Source organism: Ascaphus truei, unplaced genomic scaffold (genome assembly GCF_040206685.1).
Source record: "Ascaphus truei isolate aAscTru1 unplaced genomic scaffold, aAscTru1.hap1 HAP1_SCAFFOLD_1195, whole genome shotgun sequence".
Classification (NCBI taxonomy): Eukaryota; Metazoa; Chordata; class Amphibia; order Anura; family Ascaphidae; genus Ascaphus; species Ascaphus truei.
Genome location: NW_027454065.1, coordinates 71,995 through 94,781, shown reverse-complemented (window position 1 = coordinate 94,781; position 22,787 = coordinate 71,995). Strand labels below are relative to the sequence as shown.

The 22,787-nt window shown below is 52.4% G+C and overlaps 1 protein-coding gene across 1 annotated transcript in view; it reads left to right on the top strand.

The window, feature by feature from the left end:
• TAF1C (TATA-box binding protein associated factor, RNA polymerase I subunit C) overlaps positions 1–20,148 on the top strand; it is a 29,659-nt gene extending 9,511 nt beyond the window's left edge. Inside the window, exons 2-4 of the mRNA XM_075581287.1 lie at positions 5,655–5,832; positions 17,630–17,767; positions 17,849–20,148. Coding sequence (XP_075437402.1) covers positions 5,655–5,832; positions 17,630–17,767; positions 17,849–19,557 — 2,025 coding nt within the window. The 3' untranslated portion in view covers positions 19,558–20,148. The remainder of the gene's footprint in view (positions 1–5,654; positions 5,833–17,629; positions 17,768–17,848) is intronic.
• The last annotated feature ends 2,639 nt before the right edge of the window (positions 20,149–22,787 follow it).

Here is a 22,787-nt window from a genome sequence, read left to right as displayed (position 1 = left end):
CCCACAGTTCTCGGTGTACATGATGGATGAGCGGTGGGGGGGGGGGAGAGAGAGACCCCTGACCTCTGACCCTGTGCTCCCCCCCGCAGTTCTCGGTGTACATGATGGATGAGCGGGGGAGGGGGGGGGTGAGAGAGACCCCTGACCCTGTGCTCCCCCCACAGTACTCGGTGTACATGATGGATGAGCGGGGGGTGGGGGAGAGAGAGACTCCTGACCTCTGACCCTGTGCTCCCCCCACAGTACTCGGTGTACATGATGGATGAGCGGTGGGGGGGGAGAGAGAGAGACCCCTGACCCTGTGCTCCCCCCCGCAGTACTCGGTGTACATGATGGATGAGCGGTGGGGGGGGGGGAGAGAGAGACTCCTGACCTCTGACCCTGTGCTCCCCCCCGCAGTTCTCGGTGTACATGATGGATGAGGGGGGGGGGGAGAGAGAGACCCCTGACCTCTGACCCTGTGCTCCCCCCCACAGTTCTCGGTGTACATGATGGATGAGCGGTGGGGGGGGGGGAGAGAGAGACCCCTGACCTCTGACCCTGTGCTCCCCCCCACAGTACTCGGTGTACATGATGGATGAGCGGGGGGGGAGGGGGGGAGAGAGACCCCTGACCCTGTGCTCCCCCCCCCACAGTTCTCGGTGTACATGATGGATGAGCGGGGGGGGGGGGAGAGAGAGACTCCTGACCTCTGACCCTGTGCTCCCCCCACAGTACTCGGTGTACATGATGGATGAGCGGTGGGGGGGGAGAGAGAGAGACCCCTGACCCTGTGCTCCCCCCCGCAGTACTCGGTGTACATGATGGATGAGCGGTGGGGGGGGGGGAGAGAGAGACTCCTGACCTCTGACCCTGTGCTCCCCCCCGCAGTTCTCGGTGTACATGATGGATGAGGGGGGGGGGGAGAGAGAGACCCCTGATCTCTGACCCTGTGCTCCCCCCCACAGTTCTCGGTGTACATGATGGATGAGCGGTGGGGGGGGGGAGAGAGAGACTCTTGACCTCTGACCCTGTGCTCCCCCCCGCAGTTCTCGGTGTACATGATGGATGAGGGGTGGGGGGGGGGGGGAGAGAGACCCCTGACCCTGTGTTCCCCCCACAGTACTCGGTGTACATGATGGATGAGCGGGGGGGGGGGAGAGAGAGACTCCTGACCTCTGACCCTGTGCTCCCCCCACAGTACTCGGTGTACATGATGGATGAGCGGGGGAGAGGTGGGGGAGAGAGAGACCCCTGACCCTGTGCTCCCCCCCCACAGTACTCGGTGTACATGATGGATGAGCGGTGGGGGGGGGGGAGAGAGAGACCCCTGACCCTGTGCTCCCCCCCGCAGTTCTCGGTGTACATGATGGATGAGCGGTGGGGGGGGGGGAGAGAGAGACCCCTGACCTCTGACCCTGTGCTCCCCCCGCAGTTCTCGGTGTACATGATGGATGAGCGGGGGGGGGGGAGAGACCCCTGACCCTGTGCTCCCCCCGCAGTTCTCGGTGTACATGATGGATGAGCGGGGGGGGGGAGAGACCCCTGACCCTGTGCTCCCCCCCGCAGTTCTCGGTGTACATGATGGATGAGCGGGGGGGGGGGAGAGACCCCTGACCCTGTGCTCCCCCCGCAGTACTCGGTGTACATGATGGATGAGCGGTGGGGGGGGGGGAGAGAGAGACTCCTGACCTCTGACCCTGTGCTCCCCCCCGCAGTTCTCGGTGTACATGATGGATGAGCGGTGGGGGGGGGGGGGAGAGAGAGAGACCTCTGACCCTGTGCTCCCCCCACAGTACTCGGTGTACATGATGGATGAGCGGTGGGGGGGGGGGGGGGGAGAGAGAGAGACCCCTGACCCTGTGCTCCCCCCCGCAGTTCTCGGTGTACATGATGGATGAGCGGTGGGGGGGGGGGGGGGAGAGAGAGAGACCTCTGACCCTGTGCTCCCCCCACAGTACTCGGTGTACATGATGGATGAGCGGTGGGGGGGGGGGGGGGAGAGAGAGACCCCTGACCCCTGACCCTGTGCTCCCCCCCGCAGTACTCGGTGTACATGATGGATGAGCGGTGGGGGGGGGGGGGGAGAGAGAGAGACCCCTGACCCTGTGCTCCCCCCCGCAGTTCTCGGTGTACATGATGGATGAGCGGTGGGGGGGGGGGGAGAGAGAGAGACCCCTGACCCTGTGCTCCCCCCCGCAGTTCTCGGTGTACATGATGGATGAGCGGTGGGGGGGGAGAGAGAGAGACCCCTGACCCTGTGCTCCCCCCCGCAGTTCTCGGTGTACATGATGGATGAGCGGTGGGGGGGGGGGGGGAAGAGAGAGAGACCCCTGACCCTGTGCTCCCCCCCGCAGTTCTCGGTGTACATGATGGATGAGCGGGGGGGGGGGAGAGAGAGAGACCCCTGACCCTGTGCTCCCCCCCGCAGTTCTCGGTGTACATGATGGATGAGCGGTGGGGGGGGGGGGGGAAGAGAGAGAGACCCCTGACCCTGTGCTCCCCCCCGCAGTTCTCGGTGTACATGATGGATGAGCGGTGGGGGGGGGGGGGAGAGAGACCCCTGACCCTGTGCTCCCCCCCGCAGGTCTCGGTGTACATGATGGATGAGCGGTGGGGGGGGGGGGGGGAGAGAGAGACCCCTGACCCCTGACCCTGTGCTCCCCCCACAGTACTCGGTGTACATGATGGATGAGCGGTGGGGGGGGGGGGGAGAGAGACCCCTGACCCTGTGCTCCCCCCCGCAGGTCTCGGTGTACATGATGGATGAGCGGGGGGGGGGGGAGAGACCCCTGACCCTGTGCTCCCCCCGCAGGTCTCGGTGTACATGATGGATGAGCGGGGGGGGGGGGGGGGAGACCCCTGACCCCTGACCCTGTGCTCCCCCCCGCAGTTCTCGGTGTACATGATGGATGAGCGGGGGGGGGGGGGGGGGGGGGGGAGAGACCCCTGACCCTGTGCTCCCCCCGCAGGTCTCGGTGTACATGATGGATGAGCGGTGGGGGGGGGGGGGAGAGACCCCTGACCCCTGACCCTGTGCTCCCCCCGCAGGTCTCGGTGTACATGATGGATGAGCGGGGGGGGGGGGGGGGGGGGAGAGACCCCTGACCCCTGACCCTGTGCTCCCCCCGCAGGTCTCGGTGTACATGATGGATGAGCGGGGGGGGGGGGGGGGGGGGGAGAGACCCCTGACCCCTGACCCTGTGCTCCCCCCGCAGGTCTCGGTGTACATGATGGATGAGCGGTGGGGGGGGGGGAGAGAGAGACCCCTGACCCCTGACCCTGTGCTCCCCCCGCAGGTCTCGGTGTACATGATGGATGAGCGGGGGGGGGGAGAGACCCCTGACCCCTGACCCTGTGCTCCCCCCGCAGGTCTCGGTGTACATGATGGATGAGCGGGGGGGGGGAGAGACCCCTGACCCCTGACCCTGTGCTCCCCCGCAGGTCTCGGTGTACATGATGGATGAGCGGGGGGGGGGAGAGACCCCTGACCCTGTGCTCCCCCCGCAGGTCTCGGTGTACATGATGGATGAGCGGGGGGGGGGGGGGGAGAGACCCCTGACCCCTGACCCTGTGCTCCCCCCGCAGGTCTCGGTGTACATGATGGATGAGCGGGGGGGGGGGGGGGGGGAGAGACCCCTGACCCTGTGCTCCCCCCGCAGGTCTCGGTGTACATGATGGATGAGCGGTGGGGGGGGGGGGGGGGAGAGACCCCTGACCCTGTGCTCCCCCCGCAGGTCTCGGTGTACATGATGGATGAGCGGGGGGGGGGGGGAGAGACCCCTGACCCTGTGCTCCCCCCGCAGGTCTCGGTGTACATGATGGATGAGCGGTGGGGGGGGGGGGGGGGAGAGACCCCTGACCCTGTGCTCCCCCCGCAGGTCTCGGTGTACATGATGGATGAGCGGGGGGGGGGGGGAGAGACCCCTGACCCTGTGCTCCCCCCGCAGGTCTCGGTGTACATGATGGATGAGCGGGGGGGGGGGGGAGAGACCCCTGACCCCTGACCCTGTGCTCCCCCCGCAGGTCTCGGTGTACATGATGGATGAGCGGTGGGGGGGGGGGGGGGGAGAGACCCCTGACCCTGTGCTCCCCCCGCAGGTCTCGGTGTACATGATGGATGAGCGGGGGGGGGGGGGAGAGACCCCTGACCCTGTGCTCCCCCCGCAGGTCTCGGTGTACATGATGGATGAGCGGGGGGGGGGGGGAGAGACCCCTGACCCCTGACCCTGTGCTCCCCCCGCAGGTCTCGGTGTACATGATGGATGAGCGGGGGGGGGGGGGAGAGACCCCTGACCCTGTGCTCCCCCCGCAGGTCTCGGTGTACATGATGGATGAGCGGGGGGGGGGGGGGGGGGGAGAGACCCCTGACCCCTGACCCTGTGCTCCCCCCGCAGTACTCGGTGTACATGATGGATGAGCGGGGGGGGGGGGGGGAGAGACCCCTGACCCTGTGCTCCCCCCGCAGGTCTCGGTGTACATGATGGATGAGCGGGGGGGGGGGGGGGGGGAGAGACCCCTGACCCTGTGCTCCCCCCCGCAGGTCTCGGTGTACATGATGGATGAGCGGGGGGGGGGGGGGAGAGAGACCCCTGACCCTGTGCTCCCCCCGCAGGTCTCGGTGTACATGATGGATGAGCGGGGGGGGGGGGGGGGGGGAGAGACCCCTGACCCTGTGCTCCCCCCCGCAGGTCTCGGTGTACATGATGGATGAGCGGGGGGGGGGGGGGGGAGAGACCTCTGACCCTGTGCTCCCCCCGCAGGTCTCGGTGTACATGATGGATGAGCGGTGGGGGGGGGGGGGGAGAGAGAGAGACCCCTGACCCTGTGCTCCCCCCCGCAGTTCTCGGTGTACATGATGGATGAGCGGTGGGGGTGGGGGGGGGGAGAGAGAGACCCCTGACCCCTGACCCTGTGCTCCCCCCCGCAGTTCTCGGTGTACATGATGGATGAGCGGTGGGGGTGGGGGGGGGGAGAGAGAGACCCCTGACCCCTGACCCTGTGCTCCCCCCCGCAGTTCTCGGTGTACATGATGGATGAGCGGGGGGGGGGGGGGGGGGGGGGAGAGACCCCTGACCCTGTGCTCCCCCCGCAGGTCTCGGTGTACATGATGGATGAGCGGGGGGGGGGGAGAGACCCCTGACCCTGTGCTCCCCCCGCAGGTCTCGGTGTACATGATGGATGAGCGGGGGGGGGGGGGGGGGAGAGACCCCTGACCCTGTGCTCCCCCCGCAGGTCTCGGTGTACATGATGGATGAGCGGGGGGGGGGGGGGGGGAGAGACCCCTGACCCTGTGCTCCCCCCGCAGGTCTCGGTGTACATGATGGATGAGCGGGGGGGGGGGGGGGGGAGAGACCCCTGACCCTGTGCTCCCCCCCGCAGGTCTCGGTGTACATGATGGATGAGCGGGGGGGGGGGGGGGGAGAGACCCCTGACCCTGTGCTCCCCCCGCAGGTCTCGGTGTACATGATGGATGAGCGGGGGGGGGGGGGGGGGGAGAGACCCCTGACCCTGTGCTCCCCCCGCAGGTCTCGGTGTACATGATGGATGAGCGGGGGGGGGGGGGGGGGGAGAGACCCCTGACCCTGTGCTCCCCCCGCAGGTCTCGGTGTACATGATGGATGAGCGGGGGGGGGGGGGGGGAGAGACCCCTGACCCTGTGCTCCCCCCCGCAGGTCTCGGTGTACATGATGGATGAGCGCTTTCCGCTGCTTCCCCTCCTGAAGTGGAACCACATGCTGGAGTCTCCGCCCACTTTTGCCCATGTGATCCCAGGCGGAGCTGCTGATAGGTCCAATAAGGTTTTACTCGGGACCCAGCAGAGCCAGGAGACCCTAATGCTGCAATATACAGGTATGTACCATGCACACAGACAGGTGTATATATACCATGCACACAGAGACACAGTGTATATATACCATGCACACAGAGACACAGTGTATATATACCATGCACACAGAGATACAGGTGTATATATACCATGCACACAGAGACACAGTGTATATATACCATGCACACAGAGACACAGTGTATATATACCATGCACACAGAGATACAGTGTATATATACCATGCACACAGAGATACAGTGTATATATACCATGCACACAGACACAGTGTATATATACCATGCACACAGAGATACAGTGTATATATACCATGCACACAGAGATACAGTGTATATATACCATGCACACACAGTGTATATATACCATGCACACAGAGATACAGTGTATATATACCATGCACACAGAGATACAGTGTATATATACCATGCACACAGAGATACAGTGTATATATACCATGCACACAGAGACACAGTGTATATATACCATGCACACAGACACAGTGTATATATACCATGCACACAGAGATACAGTGTATATATACCATGCACACAGAGATACAGTGTATATATACCATGCACACACAGTGTATATATACCATGTACACAGAGACACAGTGTATATATACCATGCACACAGAGATACAGTGTATATATACCATGCACACAGAGATACAGTGTATATATACCATGCACACACAGTGTATATATACCATGCACACACAGTGTATATATACCATGCACACACAGTGTATATATACCATGCACACACAGTGTATATATACCATGCACACAGAGATACAGTGTATATATACCATGCACACACACAGTGTATATATACCATGCACACACAGTGTATATATACCATGCACACAGAGACACAGTGTATATATACCATGCACACAGAGATACAGTGTATATATACCATGCACACAGACACAGTGTATATATACCATGCACACACACAGGTGTATATATACCATGCACACACACAGGTGTATATATACCATGCACACACACAGGTGTATATATACCATGCACACACATAGGTGTATATATACCATTTACACACACAGGTGTATATATACCATGCACACAGACACAGGTGTATATATACCATGCACACACATAGGTGTATATATACCATGCACACACAGTGTATATATACCATGCACACACAGTGTATATATACCATGCACACAGACACAGTGTATATATACCATGCACACACACAGGTGTATATATACCATGCACACACACAGGTGTATATATACCATGCACACACACAGGTGTATATATACCATGCACACACACAGGTGTATATATACCATGCACACACATAGGTGTATATATACCATGCACACAGACACAGGTGTATATATACCATGCACACACATAGCTGTATATATACCATGCACACAGACACAGTGTATATATACCATGCACACAGACATAGGTGTATATATACCATGCACACAGAGATACAGGTGTATATATACCACACCCAGATACAGGTGTATATATACCACACACAGAGATACAGGTGTATATATACCACACACAGAGATACAGGTGTGTGTATATATACCATGCACACAGACAGACATAGGTGTGTATATATACCACACACAGAGATACAGGTGTGTATATATACCACAAACAGAGATACAGGTGTGTTTATATACCACACACAGAGATACAGGTGTGTTTATATACCACACACAGAGATACAGGTGTGTTTATATACCACACACAGAGATACAGGTGTGTTTATATACCACACACAGAGATACAGGTGTGTATATATACCACACACAGAGATACAGGTGTATATATACCACACACAGAGATACAGGTGTATATATACCACACACAGAGATACAGGTGCATATATACCACACACAGAGATACAGGTGTGTATATATACCATGCACACAGATAGACATAGGTGTGTATATATACCACACACAGAGATACAGGTGTGTATATATACCACACAGAGATACAGGTGTGTATATATACGACACACAGAGATACAGGTGTGTGTATATATACCACACACAGAGATACAGGTGTGTACATATACCACACACAGAGATACAGGTGTGTACATATACCACACACAGAGATACAGGTGTATATATACCACACACAGAGATACAGGTGTATATATATACCACACACAGAGATACAGGTGTATATATATACCACACTCAGAGATACAGGTGTATATATATACCACACACAGAGATGCAGTTGTGTGAAAAAGAAAGTACACCCTCTGTGAATTCTATGGTTTTACATATCAGGAGATAATAACAATCATCTGTTCCTTAGCAGGTCTAAATATTAGGTAAATACAACCTCAGGTGAACAACAACACGACATATTACACTGTGTGTGTGTGTGTGTGTGTGTGTGTGTGTGTGTGTGTGTGTGTGTGTGTACACATGACATATTACACCGTGCCATGATTTATGTAACAAAAATAAAGCCAAAATGGATAAGCTATGTGTGAAAAACTAAGTACACCTTGTGATTCAATAGCTTGTAGAACCACCTTTAGCAGCAATAACTTGAAGTAATCGTTTTCTATATGACTTTATCAGTCTCTCACATCGTTGTGGAGGAATTTTGGCCCACTCTTCTTTACAACGTTGCTTCAGTTCATTGAGGTCTGTGGGCATTTGTTTATGCACAGCTCTCTTAAGGTCCCGCCACTGCATTTCAATCAGGTTGAGGTCTGGACTTTGACTGGGCCATTGCAACACCTTGATTCTTTTCTTTTTCAGCCATTCTGTTGTAGATTTGCTGGTGTGCTTGGGATCATTGTCCTGTTCCATGACCCAATTTCGGCCAAGCTTTAGCTGTCGGACTGATGGCCTCACATTTGACTCTAGAATACTTTGGAATACAGAGGAGTTCATGGTCGACTCAATGACTGCAAGGTTCCCAGGTCCTGTGGCTGCAAAAACAAGCCCAAATCACCACCCCTCCACCACCATGCTTGACAGTTGGTATGAGGTGTTTGTGCTGATATGCTGTGTTTGGTTTTCACCAAACGTGGCACTGTGCATTATGGCCAAACATCTCCACTTTGGTCTCGTCTGTCCAAAGGACATTGTTCCAGAAGTCTTGTGGTTTGTTCAGATGCAACTTTGCAAACCTAAGCCGTGCTGCCATGTTCTTTTTAGAGAGAAGAGACTTTCTCCTGGCAACCCTTCTGAACAAACCATACTTGTTCAGTCTTTTTCTAATTGTACTGTCATGAACATTAACATTTAACATGCTAACTGAGGCCTGTAGAGTCTGAGATGTAACTCTTGTTTTTTTTTGCAATTTCTCTGAGCATTGCACGGTCTGACCTTGGGGTGAGTTTGCTGGGACGTCCACTCCTGGGAAGATTGGCAACTGTCTTGAATGTTTTCCACTTTTGAATAATCTTTCTCACTTTAGAATGATGGACTTTAAATTGTTTGGAAATTGCCTTATAACCCTTCCCAGATTGATGGGCAGCAACAATTGCTTCTCTAAGGTCATTGCTGATGTCTTTCCTCCCTGGAATTGTGTTAATACACACCTGAATGCTCCAGACCAGCAAACTGCTGAAACTTCGGCTTTTATAGAGGTTGTCACACTTGCTGATGATCAATTAATCAAGGGCATTTGATTAGCAGCACCTGTCTGCTACTTAGCATCTTAATTCCTATGGAAGCGGGAAGGGTGTACTTAGTGTTTCACGCATCGCTTCTCCATTTTGGCTTTATTTTGTTAAATAAATAATACTTTCTTTTTCACACAACTGTAAGTTAGATCAAAGAAGTAAATACTCAGCCTCTCTGTATATACAGTTGGTAGATCCTCTCTCTCTGTATATACCGTTGGTAGATCCTCTCTCTCTGTATATACCGTTGGTACTGTAGATCCTCTCTCTCTGTATATACCATTGGTAGATCCTCTCTCTCTGTATATACCGTTGGTACTGTAGATCCTCTCTCTCTGTATATACCGTTGGTAGATCCTCTCTCTCTCTGTATATACCGTCGGTAGATCTTCTCTCTCTGTATATACCGTCGGTAGATCTTCTCTCTCTGTATACACCGTCGGTAGATCCTCTGTCTCTGTATACACCGTCGGTAGATCCTCACTCTGTATATACAGTTGGTAGATCCTCTCTCTATATATACCGTTGGTAGATCCTCTCTCTCTCTGTATGTACTGTCGGTACATCCTCTCTCTCTGTATATACCGTCGGTAGATCCTCTCTCTCTGTATATACCGTCGGTAGATCCTCTCTCTGTACTGTATATACAGTTGGTAGATCCTCTCTCTCTGTATATACCGTCGGTACATCCTCTCTCTCTGTATATACCGTCGGTAGATCCTCTCTCTCTGTATATACCGTCGGTAGATCCTCTCTCTGTATATACCGTCGGTAGATCCTCTCTCTGTATATACAGTTGGTAGATCCTCTCTCTGTATATACCGTCGGTAGATCCTCTCTCTCTGTATGTACAGTTGGTAGATCCTCTCTCTCTGTATATACTGTTGGTAGATCCTCTCTCTGTGTATATACAGTCAGTAGATCCTCTCTCTCTGTATATACCGTCGGTAGATCTTCTCTCTCTGTATATACCGTCGGTAGATCTTCTCTCTCTGTATACACCGTCGGTAGATCCTCTGTCTCTGTATACACCATCGGTAGATCCTCTCTCTGTATATACCGTTGGTAGATCCTCTCTCTCTCTCTGTATATACCGTCGGTAGATCCTCTCTCTCTGTATATACCGTCGGTAGATCCTCTCTCTGTATATACAGTTGGTAGATCCTCTCTCTCTCTGTATATACCGTCGGTACATCCTCTCTCTCTGTATATACCGTCGGTAGATCTTCTCTCTCTGTATATACCGTCGGTAGATCCTCTCTCTGTATATACCGTCGGTAGATCCTCTCTCTCTGTATATACAGTTGGTAGATCCTCTCTCTCTGTATATACCGTTGGTAGATCCTCTCTCTCTGTATATACCGTTGGTACTGTAGATCCTCTCTCTCTGTATATACCATTGGTAGATCCTCTCTCTCTGTATATACCGTTGGTACTGTAGATCCTCTCTCTCTTTATATACCGTTGGTAGATCCTCTCTCTCTCTGTATATACCGTCGGTAGATCTTCTCTCTCTGTATATACCGTCGGTAGATCTTCTCTCTCTGTATACACCGTCGGTAGATCCTCTGTCTCTGTATACACCGTCGGTAGATCCTCACTCTGTATATACAGTTGGTAGATCCTCTCTCTATATATACCGTTGGTAGATCCTCTCTCTCTCTGTATGTACTGTCGGTACATCCTCTCTCTCTGTATATACCGTCGGTAGATCCTCTCTCTCTGTATATACCGTCGGTAGATCCTCTCTCTGTACTGTATATACAGTTGGTAGATCCTCTCTCTCTGTATATACCGTCGGTACATCCTCTCTCTCTGTATATACCGTCGGTAGATCCTCTCTCTCTGTATATACCGTCGGTAGATCCTCTCTCTGTATATACCGTCGGTAGATCCTCTCTCTGTATATACAGTTGGTAGATCCTCTCTCTGTATATACCGTCGGTAGATCCTCTCTCTCTGTATGTACAGTTGGTAGATCCTCTCTCTCTGTATATACTGTTGGTAGATCCTCTCTCTGTGTATATACAGTCAGTAGATCCTCTCTCTCTGTATATACCGTCGGTAGATCTTCTCTCTCTGTATATACCGTCGGTAGATCTTCTCTCTCTGTATACACCGTCGGTAGATCCTCTGTCTCTGTATACACCATCGGTAGATCCTCTCTCTGTATATACCGTTGGTAGATCCTCTCTCTCTCTCTGTATATACCGTCAGTAGATCCTCTCTCTCTGTATATACCGTCGGTAGATCCTCTCTCTGTATATACAGTTGGTAGATCCTCTCTCTCTCTGTATATACCGTCGGTACATCCTCTCTCTGTATATACCGTCGGTAGATCTTCTCTCTCTGTATATACCGTCGGTAGATCCTCTCTCTGTATATACCGTCGGTAGATCCTCTCTCTCTGTATATACAGTTGGTAGATCCTCTCTCTCTGTATATACAGTTGGTAGATCCTCTCTCTGTATATACCGTCGGTAGATCCTCTCTCTGTATATACCGTCGGTAGATCCTCTCTCTCTGTATATACTGTTGGTAGATCCTCTCTCTGTGTATATACCGTCGGTAGATCCTCTCTCTCTGTATATACCGTTGGTAGATCCTCTCTCTCTGTATATACCATCGATAGATCCTCTCTCTGTATATACTGTTGGTAGATCCTCTCTCTCGCTGTATATACCGTTGGTACATCCTCTCTCTCTGTATATACCGTCGGTAGATCCTCTCTCTCTCTGTATATACCGTCGGTAGATCCTCTCTCTGTATATACCGTCAGTAGATCCTCTCTCTGTATATACCGTCGGTAGATCCTCTCTCTCTGTATATACAGTTGGTAGATCCTCTCTCTCTGTATATACAGTTGGTAGATCCTCTCTCTGTATATACCGTCGGTAGATCCTCTCTCTCTGTATGTACAGTTGGTAGATCCTCTCTGTATATACAGTCAGTAGATCCTCTCTCTCTGTATATACAGTTGGTAGATCCTCTCTCTGTGTATATACCGTCGGTAGATCTTCTCTCTCTGTATATACTGTCGGTAGATCTTCTGTCTCTGTATACACCGTCGGTAGATCCTCACTCTGTATATACAGTTGGTAGATCCTCTCTCTATATATACCGTCGGTAGATCCTCTCTCTCTCTGTATATACCGTCGGTAGATCCTCTATCTCTGTATATACCGTCGGTAGATCCTCTCTCTGTATATACAGTTGGTAGATCTTCTCTCTCTCTGTATATACCGTCGGTACATCCTCTCTCTCTTTATGTACAGTTGGTAGATCCTCTCTGTATATACAGTCAGTAGATCCTCTCTCTCTGTATATACAGTTGGTAGATCCTCTCTCTGTGTATATACAGTCAGTAGATCCTCTGTCTCTGTATATACAGTTGGTAGATCCTCTGTCTCTGTATACACCGTCGGTAGATCCTCACTCTGTATATACAGTTGGTAGATCCTCTCTCTATATATACCGTTGGTAGATCCTCTCTCTTTCTGTATGTACCGTCGGTACATCCTCTCTCTCTGTATATACCGTCGGTAGATCCTCTCTCTCTGTATATACCGTCGGTAGATCCTCTCTCTGTATATACAGTTGGTAGATCTCTCTCTCTGTATATACCGTCGGTACATCCTCTCTCTCTGTATATACCGTCGGTAGATCCTCTCTCTCTGTATATACCGTCGGTAGATCCTCTCTCTGTATATACCGTCGGTAGATCCTCTCTCTGTATATACCGTCGGTAGATCCTCTCTCTTTGTATATACAGTTGGTAGATCCTTTCTCTCTGTATATACAGTTGGTAGATCTCTCTCTGTATATACCGTCGGTAGATCCTCTCTCTCTGTATATACCGTCGGTAGATCCTCTCTCTCTGTATATACCGTCGGTAGATCCTCTCTCTCTGTATATACCGTCGGTAGATCCTCTCTCTGTATATACCGTCGGTAGATACTCTCTCTGTATATACCGTCGGTAGATCCTCTCTCTTTGTATATACATTTGGTAGATCCTCTCTCTGTGTATATACAGTCAGTAGATCCTCTCTCTCTGTATATACCGTCGGTAGATCTTCTCTCTCTGTATATACAGTCGGTAGATCTTCTCTCTCTGTATACACCGTCGGTAGATCTTCTGTCTCTGTATACACCGTCGGTAGATCCTCTCTCTATATGTACCGTCGGTAGATCCTCTCTCTCTCTGTATATACCGTCGGTAGATCCTCTCTCTCTCTGTATATACCATCGGTAGATCCTCTCTCTGTATATACCGTCGGTAGATCCTCTCTCTCTCTGTATATACCGTCGGTAGATCCTCTCTCTCTGTATATACCGTCGGTAGATCCTCTCTCTCTGTATATACCGTCGGTAGATCCTCTCTCTCTGTATATACCGTCGGTAGATCCTCTCTCTCTGTATATACCGTCGGTAGATCCTCTCTCTGTATATACCGTCGGTAGATCCTCTCTCTCTGTATATACAGTTGGTAGATCCTCTCTCTCTGTATATACAGTTGGTAGATCCTCTCTCTGTATATACCGTCGGTAGATCCTCTCTCTGTATATACCGTTGGTAGATCCTCTCTCTCTGTATATACTGTTGGTAGATCCTCTCTCTGTGTATATACCGTCGGTAGATCCTCTCTCTCTGTATATACCGTTGGTAGATCCTCTCTCTCTGTATATAACGTCGGTAGATCCTCTCTCTGTATATACTGTTGGTAGATCCTCTCTCTGTGTATATACAGTCAGTAGATCCTCTCTCTGTATATACTGTTGGTAGATCCTCTCTCTCTGTATATACCGTCGGTAGATCCTCTCTGTATATACAGTTGGTAGATCATCTCTCTCTGTATATACAGTTGGTAGATCCTCTCTCTGTATATACAGTTGGTAGATCCTCTCTCTATGTATATACAGTCAGTAGATCCTCTCTCTCTGTATATACAGTTGGTAGATCCTCTCTCTCTGTATATACCATCGGTAGATCCTCTCTCTCTGTGTATACAGTTGGTAGATCCTCTCTCTGTGTATATACAGTCAGTAGATCCTCTCTCTCTGTATGTACCATCGGTAGATCCTCTCTCTCTGTGTATACAGTTGGTAGATCCTCTATCTCTGTATATACAGTTGGTAGATCCTCTCTCTGTGTATATACAGTTGGTAGATCCTCTCTCTCTGTGTATACAGTTGGTAGATCCTCTCTCTCTGTATATACAGTTGGTAGATCCTCTCTCTCTCTGTATATACAGTCAGTAGATCCTCTCTCTCTGTATGTACCGTTGGTAGATCCTCTCTCTGTATATACCATCAGTAGATCCTCTCTCTCTGTGTATATACAGTCAGTAGATCCTCTCTCTCTGTATATACAGTTGGTAGATCCTCTCTGTGTATATACCATCAGTAGATCCTCTCTCTCTGTATGTACAGTCAGTAGATCCTCTCTCTCTGTATATACAGTTGGTAGATCCTCTCTCTGTATATACTGTTGGTAGATCCTCTCTCTGTGTATATACAGTCAGTAGATCCTCTCTCTCTGTATGTACTGTTGTTAGATCATCTCTCTCTGTATATACAGTTGGTAGATCCTCTCTCTGTATATATAGTTGGTAGATCCTCTCTCTCTGTATATACCGTCAGTAGATCCTCTCTCTCTGTGTATATATAGTCAGTAGATCCTCTCTCTCTGTATATACAGTTGGTAGATCCTCTCTCTGTATATACCGTCGGTAGATCCTCTCTCTCTGTATATACAGTTGTTAGATCCTCTCTCTCTGTATATACAGTTGGTAGATCCTCTCTCTGTATATACTGTTGGTAGATCCTCTCTCTGTGTATATACAGTCAGTAGATCCTCTCTCTGTGTATATACAGTCAGTAGACCCTCTCTCTCTGTATGTACAGTTGGTAGATCCTCTCTCTGTGTATATACAGTCAGTAGATATTCTCTCTCTCTGTGTGTATATACAGTCAGTAGATCCTCTCTCTCTGTGTATATACAGTCAGTAGATCCTCTCTCTCTGTGTATATACAGTCAGTAGATCCTCTCTCTCTGTGTATATACAGTCAGTAGATCCTCTCTCTCTGTGTATATACAGTCGGTAGATCCTCTCTCTCTATGTATATACAGTCGGTAGATCCTCTCTCTCTGTATGTACAGTTGGTAGATCCTCTCTCTCTGTATGTACAGTTGGTAGATCCTCTCTGTATATACAGTTGGTAGATCCTCTCTCTCTGTATATACAGTCAGTAGATCCTCTCTCTCTGTGTATATACAGTCAGTAGATCCTCTCTCTCTGTGTATATACAGTCAGTAGATCCTCTCTCTCTGTATGTACAGTTGGTAGATCCTCTCTGTATATACAGTTGGTAGATCCTCTCTCTCTGTATATACAGTCAGTAGATCCTCTCTCTCTCTGTATATACCGTTGGTAGATCCTCTCTCTCTGTGTATACAGTTGGTAGATCCTCTCTCTCTGTGTATATACAGTCAGTAGATCCTCTCTCTCTGTGTATATACAGTCAGTAGATCCTCTCTGTGTATACAGTTGGTAGATCCTCTCTCTGTGTATATACAGTCAGTAGATCCTCTCTCTGTATATACAGTCAGTAGATCCTCTCTCTCTGTGTATATACAGTCAGTAGATCCCCTCTCTCTGTGTATATACCGTCGGTAGATCCTCTCTCTGTGTATATACAGTCAGTAGATCCTCTCTGTGTATACAGTTGGTAGATCCTCTCTCTGTGTATATACAGTCAGTAGATCCTCTCTCTGTGTATATACAGTCAGTAGATCCTCTCTCTCTGTATATACAGTCAGTAGATCCTCTCTCTCTGTATATACAGTTGGTAGATCCTCTCTCTGTGTATATACCGTCAGTAGATCCTCTCTCTCTCTGTATGTACAGTCAGTAGATCCTCTCTCTCTGTATATACAGTTGGTAGATCCTCTCTCTGTATATACTGTTGGTAGATCCTCTCTCTGTATATACTGTTGGTAGATCCTCTCTCTGTGTATATACAGTCAGTAGATCCTCTCTCTCTGTGTATATACAGTCAGTAGATCCTCTCTCTCTGTATGTACAGTTGGTAGATCCTCTCTCTGTGTATATACAGTCAGTAGATATTCTCTCTCTCTCTGTGTATATACAGTCAGTAGATCCTCTCTGTGTGTATATACAGTCAGTAGATCCTCTCTCTCTGTGTATATACAGTCAGTAGATCCTCTCTCTCTGTGTATATACAGTCAGTAGATCCTCTCTCTCTGTGTATATACAGTCGGTAGATCCTCTCTCTCTGTGTATATACAGTCGGTAGATCCTCTCTCTCTGTATGTACAGTTGGTAGATCCTCTCTCTCTGTATGTACAGTTGGTAGATCCTCTCTGTATATACAGTTGGTAGATCCTCTCTCTCTGTATATACAGTCAGTAGATCCTCTCTCTCTGTGTATATACAGTCAGTAGATCCTCTCTCTGTGTATATACAGTCAGTAGATCCTCTCTCTCTGTATGTACAGTTGGTAGATCCTCTCTGTATATACAGTTGGTAGATCCTCTCTCTCTGTATATACAGTCAGTAGATCCTCTCTCTCTGTATATACCGTTGGTAGATCCTCTCTCTCTGTGTATACAGTTGGTAGATCCTCTCTCTGTGTATATACAGTCAGTAGATCTTCTCTCTGTATATACAGTCAGTAGATCCTCTCTCTCTGTGTATATACAGTCAGTAGATCCCCTCTCTCTGTGTATATACCGTCGGTAGATCCTCTCTCTGTGTATATACAGTCAGTAGATCATCTCTGTGTATACAGTTGGTAGATCCTCTCTCTGTGTATATACAGTCAGTAGATCCTCTCTCTGTGTATATACAGTCAGTAGATCCTCTCTCTCTGTATATACAGTCAGTAGATCCTCTCTCTGTATATACAGTCAGTAGATCCTCTCTCTTTATATACAGTCAGTAGATCCTCTCTCTGTGTATATACAGTCGGTAGATCCTCTCTCTGTGTATATACAGTTGGTAGATCCTCTCTGTGTATATACAGTCAGTAGATCCTCTCTCTCTGTGTATACAGTCAGTAGATCCTCTCTTGCTCTGGCATATGCACGGTGTATTTTCAGACACTGTTTCTTCCTGCAGGGGGCAGCACTTCTTCCTGTCAGCTGTTTTTCCCGGCCCTGAAGCTCCCGCGGATGTCTGAGTGCCACGCACACCTCCCCCCGCTGCTCCCGCATCACCACCACTGCCTGGCACAGAGGCTGGCATCTCCTGGGGCAGGTGAGGGGCACCCATGTGATGGGTGGGGGGTACGTCAGTGCCACTAGTTCTCTTGTCACTCACCCTCTTTCCACCTTTCAGGTTTGGCGGCCGCGCACGGTGGGCGTAATCGGGACTCCATGCTGGTCTTCCACCTCTCGGAGGAAGGTGATCTCTTCTATCAGAGGCTGGTGCATCGGGAGAGGACATATCCTGCAGAGCGAGGGACACAGGGAAGGCACAACCTGACTGTCCTTCCAGGTCCAGACCCCACCGCGGAGGAGTGGACTCTCGGAGCAGACCCCACCCCTGAGGAGCAGGCTCTTGGAGCAGACCCCACCCCTGAGGAGCAGGCTCTTGGAACAGACCCCACCCCTGCAGAGCAGATTCTTGGTGCAGATCCCTTCCCTGAGGAGCGGACACTTGAAGCAGACCCCGTCCCTGAGGAGCAGACTCTGGGAGAAGACCCCGTCCCTGAGGAGCAGACTCTGGGAGAAAACCCCGTCCCTGAGGAGCAGACTCTCAGGGCAGACCCCGCCCCTGAGGAACAGACTCTTGGAGCAGACCCCACCCCTGCAGAGAAGGTTCTTGGTGCAGATCCCTTCCCTGAGGAGTGGTCTCTCAGAGCAGATCCTTCCCCTGAGGAGCGGACTCATGGAGCAGACCCCGTCCCTGAGGAGCGGTCTCTTGGAGCAGACCCCGCCCCTGAGGAGCGGTCTCTTGGAGCAGACCCCGCCCCTGAGGAGCGGACTCTCAGAGCAGACCCCGTCCCTGAGGAGCAGGCTGTCAGAGAGTACCCCAGTTTAGACAGGACCCCTCATTCGGAGCCAGATACCAGAGCAGTGACGGATGCTGCAGTTCCCTCTCTCAGCCGCGGGTCTCTTCTATGCTTCCGCCGCTGGGTGCGTTCCTTGCTGGGGGGTTGCATGAGTGGGGAGGGGATCCATGGCCGGCGTCCCAGGCTCACAGTCGGCAAACTCTTCAGTGCCCCAGAGTTTAACGAGCCGGAGCAAAGTTCAGCTGCCCTGCAGGAGACCCAGAGAAGCCTGCGGGAGGTTATGGGGCAGGGAGGACTTGTGCGCCTAAAGACCCCACCGGTGCTAGACCCTCTGGAGCCTGTGTGCCCCCAGGACTGGAAGGATCCCCTGAGCCAGCGGCTGACGGCCTCCTGGGAGGGGCAGTGGGACCTGTGGTGGGAGGACCACCTGGGACTAAACCAGGGCAGCAAGATCCAGGCTCTGAGGGAGAGGCGCCGGAGGCAGAAGATGCAGAGCCTGCGGAGCCGCAGGACCCTCTCCGGGAGCTTCACCTCCTCTCTGAGCTTCAACTCTGACCCATACGAGAGGGACGCCAGCTCCCCGTGGTCAGCGGACAACGTCCCACTTAGGGCCTCCCTCTCAGACCTAGGAGTCTCCTCCAACTTCAGTCTCAGGGGGCAGAGCAGGGGTCTCGCCTCCCAGGAGCAGGAGGGACCTGCAGAGAGCTTCACACGGGACCCCTCCCGAACCGATACAGATAGGGAAACAGACGGCCGCTCCCAGCAGATCGCCCCCAATCCGAGTGCCCAGAACCGACCCCTTTCCTCTTCCCTCCTATCTTCTCAGTCCCTTAGCTCCCGAGGGATCCCGCGAGAGAGGAGAAGGACAGTGCGTGACTTCCTCTCCTTCCTGGGAGATGCTTCTGAGCCTGGGGACCTACCACACTCCTCCTGCCCCTCGCTACCGGTCCTTAAACAGAGACACCCGGCACAGACCCCCTCCTCATCACAGGGATCTCAGTTGCCACGTAAAAGGTCACGTATGGGATTCTGAGTAGGGTAGCACAGGCGTGTCTTGTACACGGCCCCTCCTGGGGTTAATAATGCAGACGCCCCCTCTGAATCCTGAGGACACAGACTCCCCACTTCTGAACCCCCAAACTCACACCCAGGACCCCACTTGTCGTGTTCTGTTCGGGAATGAGGGAATCCTGTGGCTCCCCCGGAGCTCGATTCGCTGTTTCACCACAGGTGGAACCTTGTTCTTTTCATGCAATAAAGTGTTATTTCCCAGACAGACAGCGCTGCAGGTTTCATCCCGTAACCCTACGGATACCGGTACCAGACAGCGCCTCCGCGCCGCGTCCTGTACCTGTGTGCATGTGCAGCAGGCGTACAGTAAGAGGCCTGTTCCTAGCACTATACAGATTTCATTTTGATTGATTAAATATATTCTCACACGATACCTATTGCCCAAAATAACATCTTCCTATTACCCCATATAACCCCACCCTATAACTTCCCTTATTGCCCCATGTAACCACTCCCTATAACTCCTAATATCCCATATAAACCCAATATATAGCTCCCTATTACCCCATATAACCGCTCCCTATAACTCCTCCTATTACCCCATATAACTGCTCCCTATAATTCCTCCTACGTGCTGCCTACGTACCCAGGCCATGATTGGTGGGTAGGAAGGTGCTGCCTACATGCCCAGGCCCTGATTGGTGGGTAGGAAGGCGCTGCCTACATGCCAGGCCATGATTGGTGGGTAGGAAGGCGCTGCCTACATGCCCGGCCCTGATTGGTGGGTAGGAAGGTGCTGCCTACATGCCCAGGCCCTGATTGGTGGGTAGGAAGGTGCTGCCTACATGCCCAGGTCCTGATTGGTGGGTAGGAAGGTGCTGCCTACATGCCCAGGCCCTGATTGGTGGGTAGGAAGGTGCTGCCTACATGCCCAGGCCCTGATTGGTGGGTAGGAAGGAGCTGCCTATATGCCCAGGCCCTGATTGGTGGGTAGGAAGGTGCTGCCTACATGCCCAGGCTCTGATTGGTGGGTAGGAAGGTGCTGCCTACATGCCCGGCCCTGATTGGTGGGTAGGAAGGTGCTGCCTACATGTCCAGGCCCTGATTGGTGGGTAGGAAGGTGCTGCCTACATGCCCGGCCCTGATTGGTGGGTAGGAAGGTGCTGGCTACATGCCTGGCCCCGATTGGTGGGTAGGAAGGTGCTGCCTACATGTCCAGGCCCTGGTTGGTGGGTAGGAAGGAGCTGCCTACATGCCCAGGCCCTGATTGGTGGGTAGGAAGGTGCTGCCTACATGTCCAGGCCCTGATTGGAGGGTAGGAAGGTGCTGCCTACATGCCCAGGCCCTGATTGGTGGGAAGGAAGGTGCTGCCTACATGCCCAGGCCCTGATTGGTGGATAGGAAGGCGCTGCCTACATGCCAGGCCATGATTGGTGGGTAGGAAGGCGCTGCCTACATGCCCGGCCCTGATTGGTGGGTAGGAAGGTGCTGCCTACATGCCCAGGCCATGATTGGTGGGTAGGAAGGTGCTGCCTACATACCCAGGCCCTGATTGGTGGGTAGGAAGGTGCTGCCTACATGCCCGGCCCTGATTGGTGGGTAGGAAGGTGCTGCCTACATGCCCAGGCCCTGATTGGTGGTTAGGAAGGTGCTGTCTACATGCCCAGGCCATGATTGGTGGGTAGGAAGGTGCTGCCTACATGCCCAGGCCCTGATTGGTGGGTAGGAAGGTGCTGCCTACATGCCCAGGCCCTGATTGGTGGGTAGGAAGGTGCTGCCTACATGCCCAGGCCCTGATTGGTGGGTAGGAAGGAGCTGCCTATATGCCCAGGCCCTGATTGGTGGGTAGGAAGGTGCTGCCTACATGCCCAGGCTCTGATTGGTGGGTAGGAAGGTGCTGCTTACATGCCCGGCCCTGATTGGTGGGTAGGAAGGTGCTGCCTACATGTCCAGGCCCTGATTGGTGGGTAGGAAGGCGCTGCCTACATGCCCAGGCCCTGATTGGTGGGTAGGAAGGTGCTGCCTACATGTCCAGGCTCTGATTGGTGGGTAGGAAGGTGCTGCCTACATGCCCGGCCCTGATTGGTGGGTAGGAAGGTGCTGCCTACATGCCTGGCCCCGATTGGTGGGTAGGAAGGTGCTGCCTACATGTCCAGGCCCTAATTGGTGGGTAGGAAGGAGCTGCCTACATGCCCAGGCCCTGATTGGTGGGTAGGAAGGTGCTGCCTACATGTCCAGGCCCTGATTGGTGGGTAGGAAGGTGCTGCCTACATGCCCAGGCCCTGATTGGTGGGTAGGAAGGCGCTGCCTACATGCCCAGGCCCTGATTGGTGGGTAGGAAGGTGCTGCCTACATGCCCAGGCCCTGATTGGTGGGTAGGAAGGTGCTGTCTACATGCCCAGGCCATGATTGGTGGGTAGGAAGGTGCTGCCTACATGCGCAGGCCCTGATTGGTGGGTAGGAAGGTGCTGCCTACATGCCCGGCCCTGATTGGTGGGTAGGAAGGTGCTGCCTACATGCCCGGCCCTGATTGGTGGGTAGGAAGGTGCTGCCTACATGCCCAGGCCCTGATTGGTGGGTAGGAAGGTGCTGCCTACATGCCCGGCCCTGATTGGTGGGTAGGAAGGTGCTGCCTACATGCCCAGGCCCTGATTGGTGGGTAGGAAGGTGCTGGCTACATGCCCGGCCCTGATTGGTGGGTAGGAAGGTGCTGCCTACATGTCCAGGCCCTGATTGGTGGGTAGGAAGGCGCTGCCTACATGCCCAGGCCCTGATTGGTGGGTAGGAAGGTGCTGCCTACATGTCCAGGCTCTGATTGGTGGGTAGGAAGGTGCTGCCTACATGCCCGGCCCTGATTGGTGGGTAGGAAGGTGCTGCCTACATGCCTGGCCCCGATTGGTGGGTAGGAAGGTGCTGCCTACATGTCCAGGCCCTAATTGGTGGGTAGGAAGGAGCTGCCTACATGCCCAGGCCCTGATTGGTGGGTAGGAAGGTGCTGCCTACATGTCCAGGCCCTGATTGGTGGGTAGGAAGGTGCTGCCTACATGCCCAGGCCCTGATTGGTGGGTAGGAAGGCGCTGCCTACATGCCCAGGCCCTGATTGGTGGGTAGGAAGGTGCTGCCTACATGCCCAGGCCCTGATTGGTGGGTAGGAAGGTGCTGTCTACATGCCCAGGCCATGATTGGTGGGTAGGAAGGTGCTGCCTACATGCGCAGGCCCTGATTGGTGGGTAGGAAGGTGCTGCCTACATG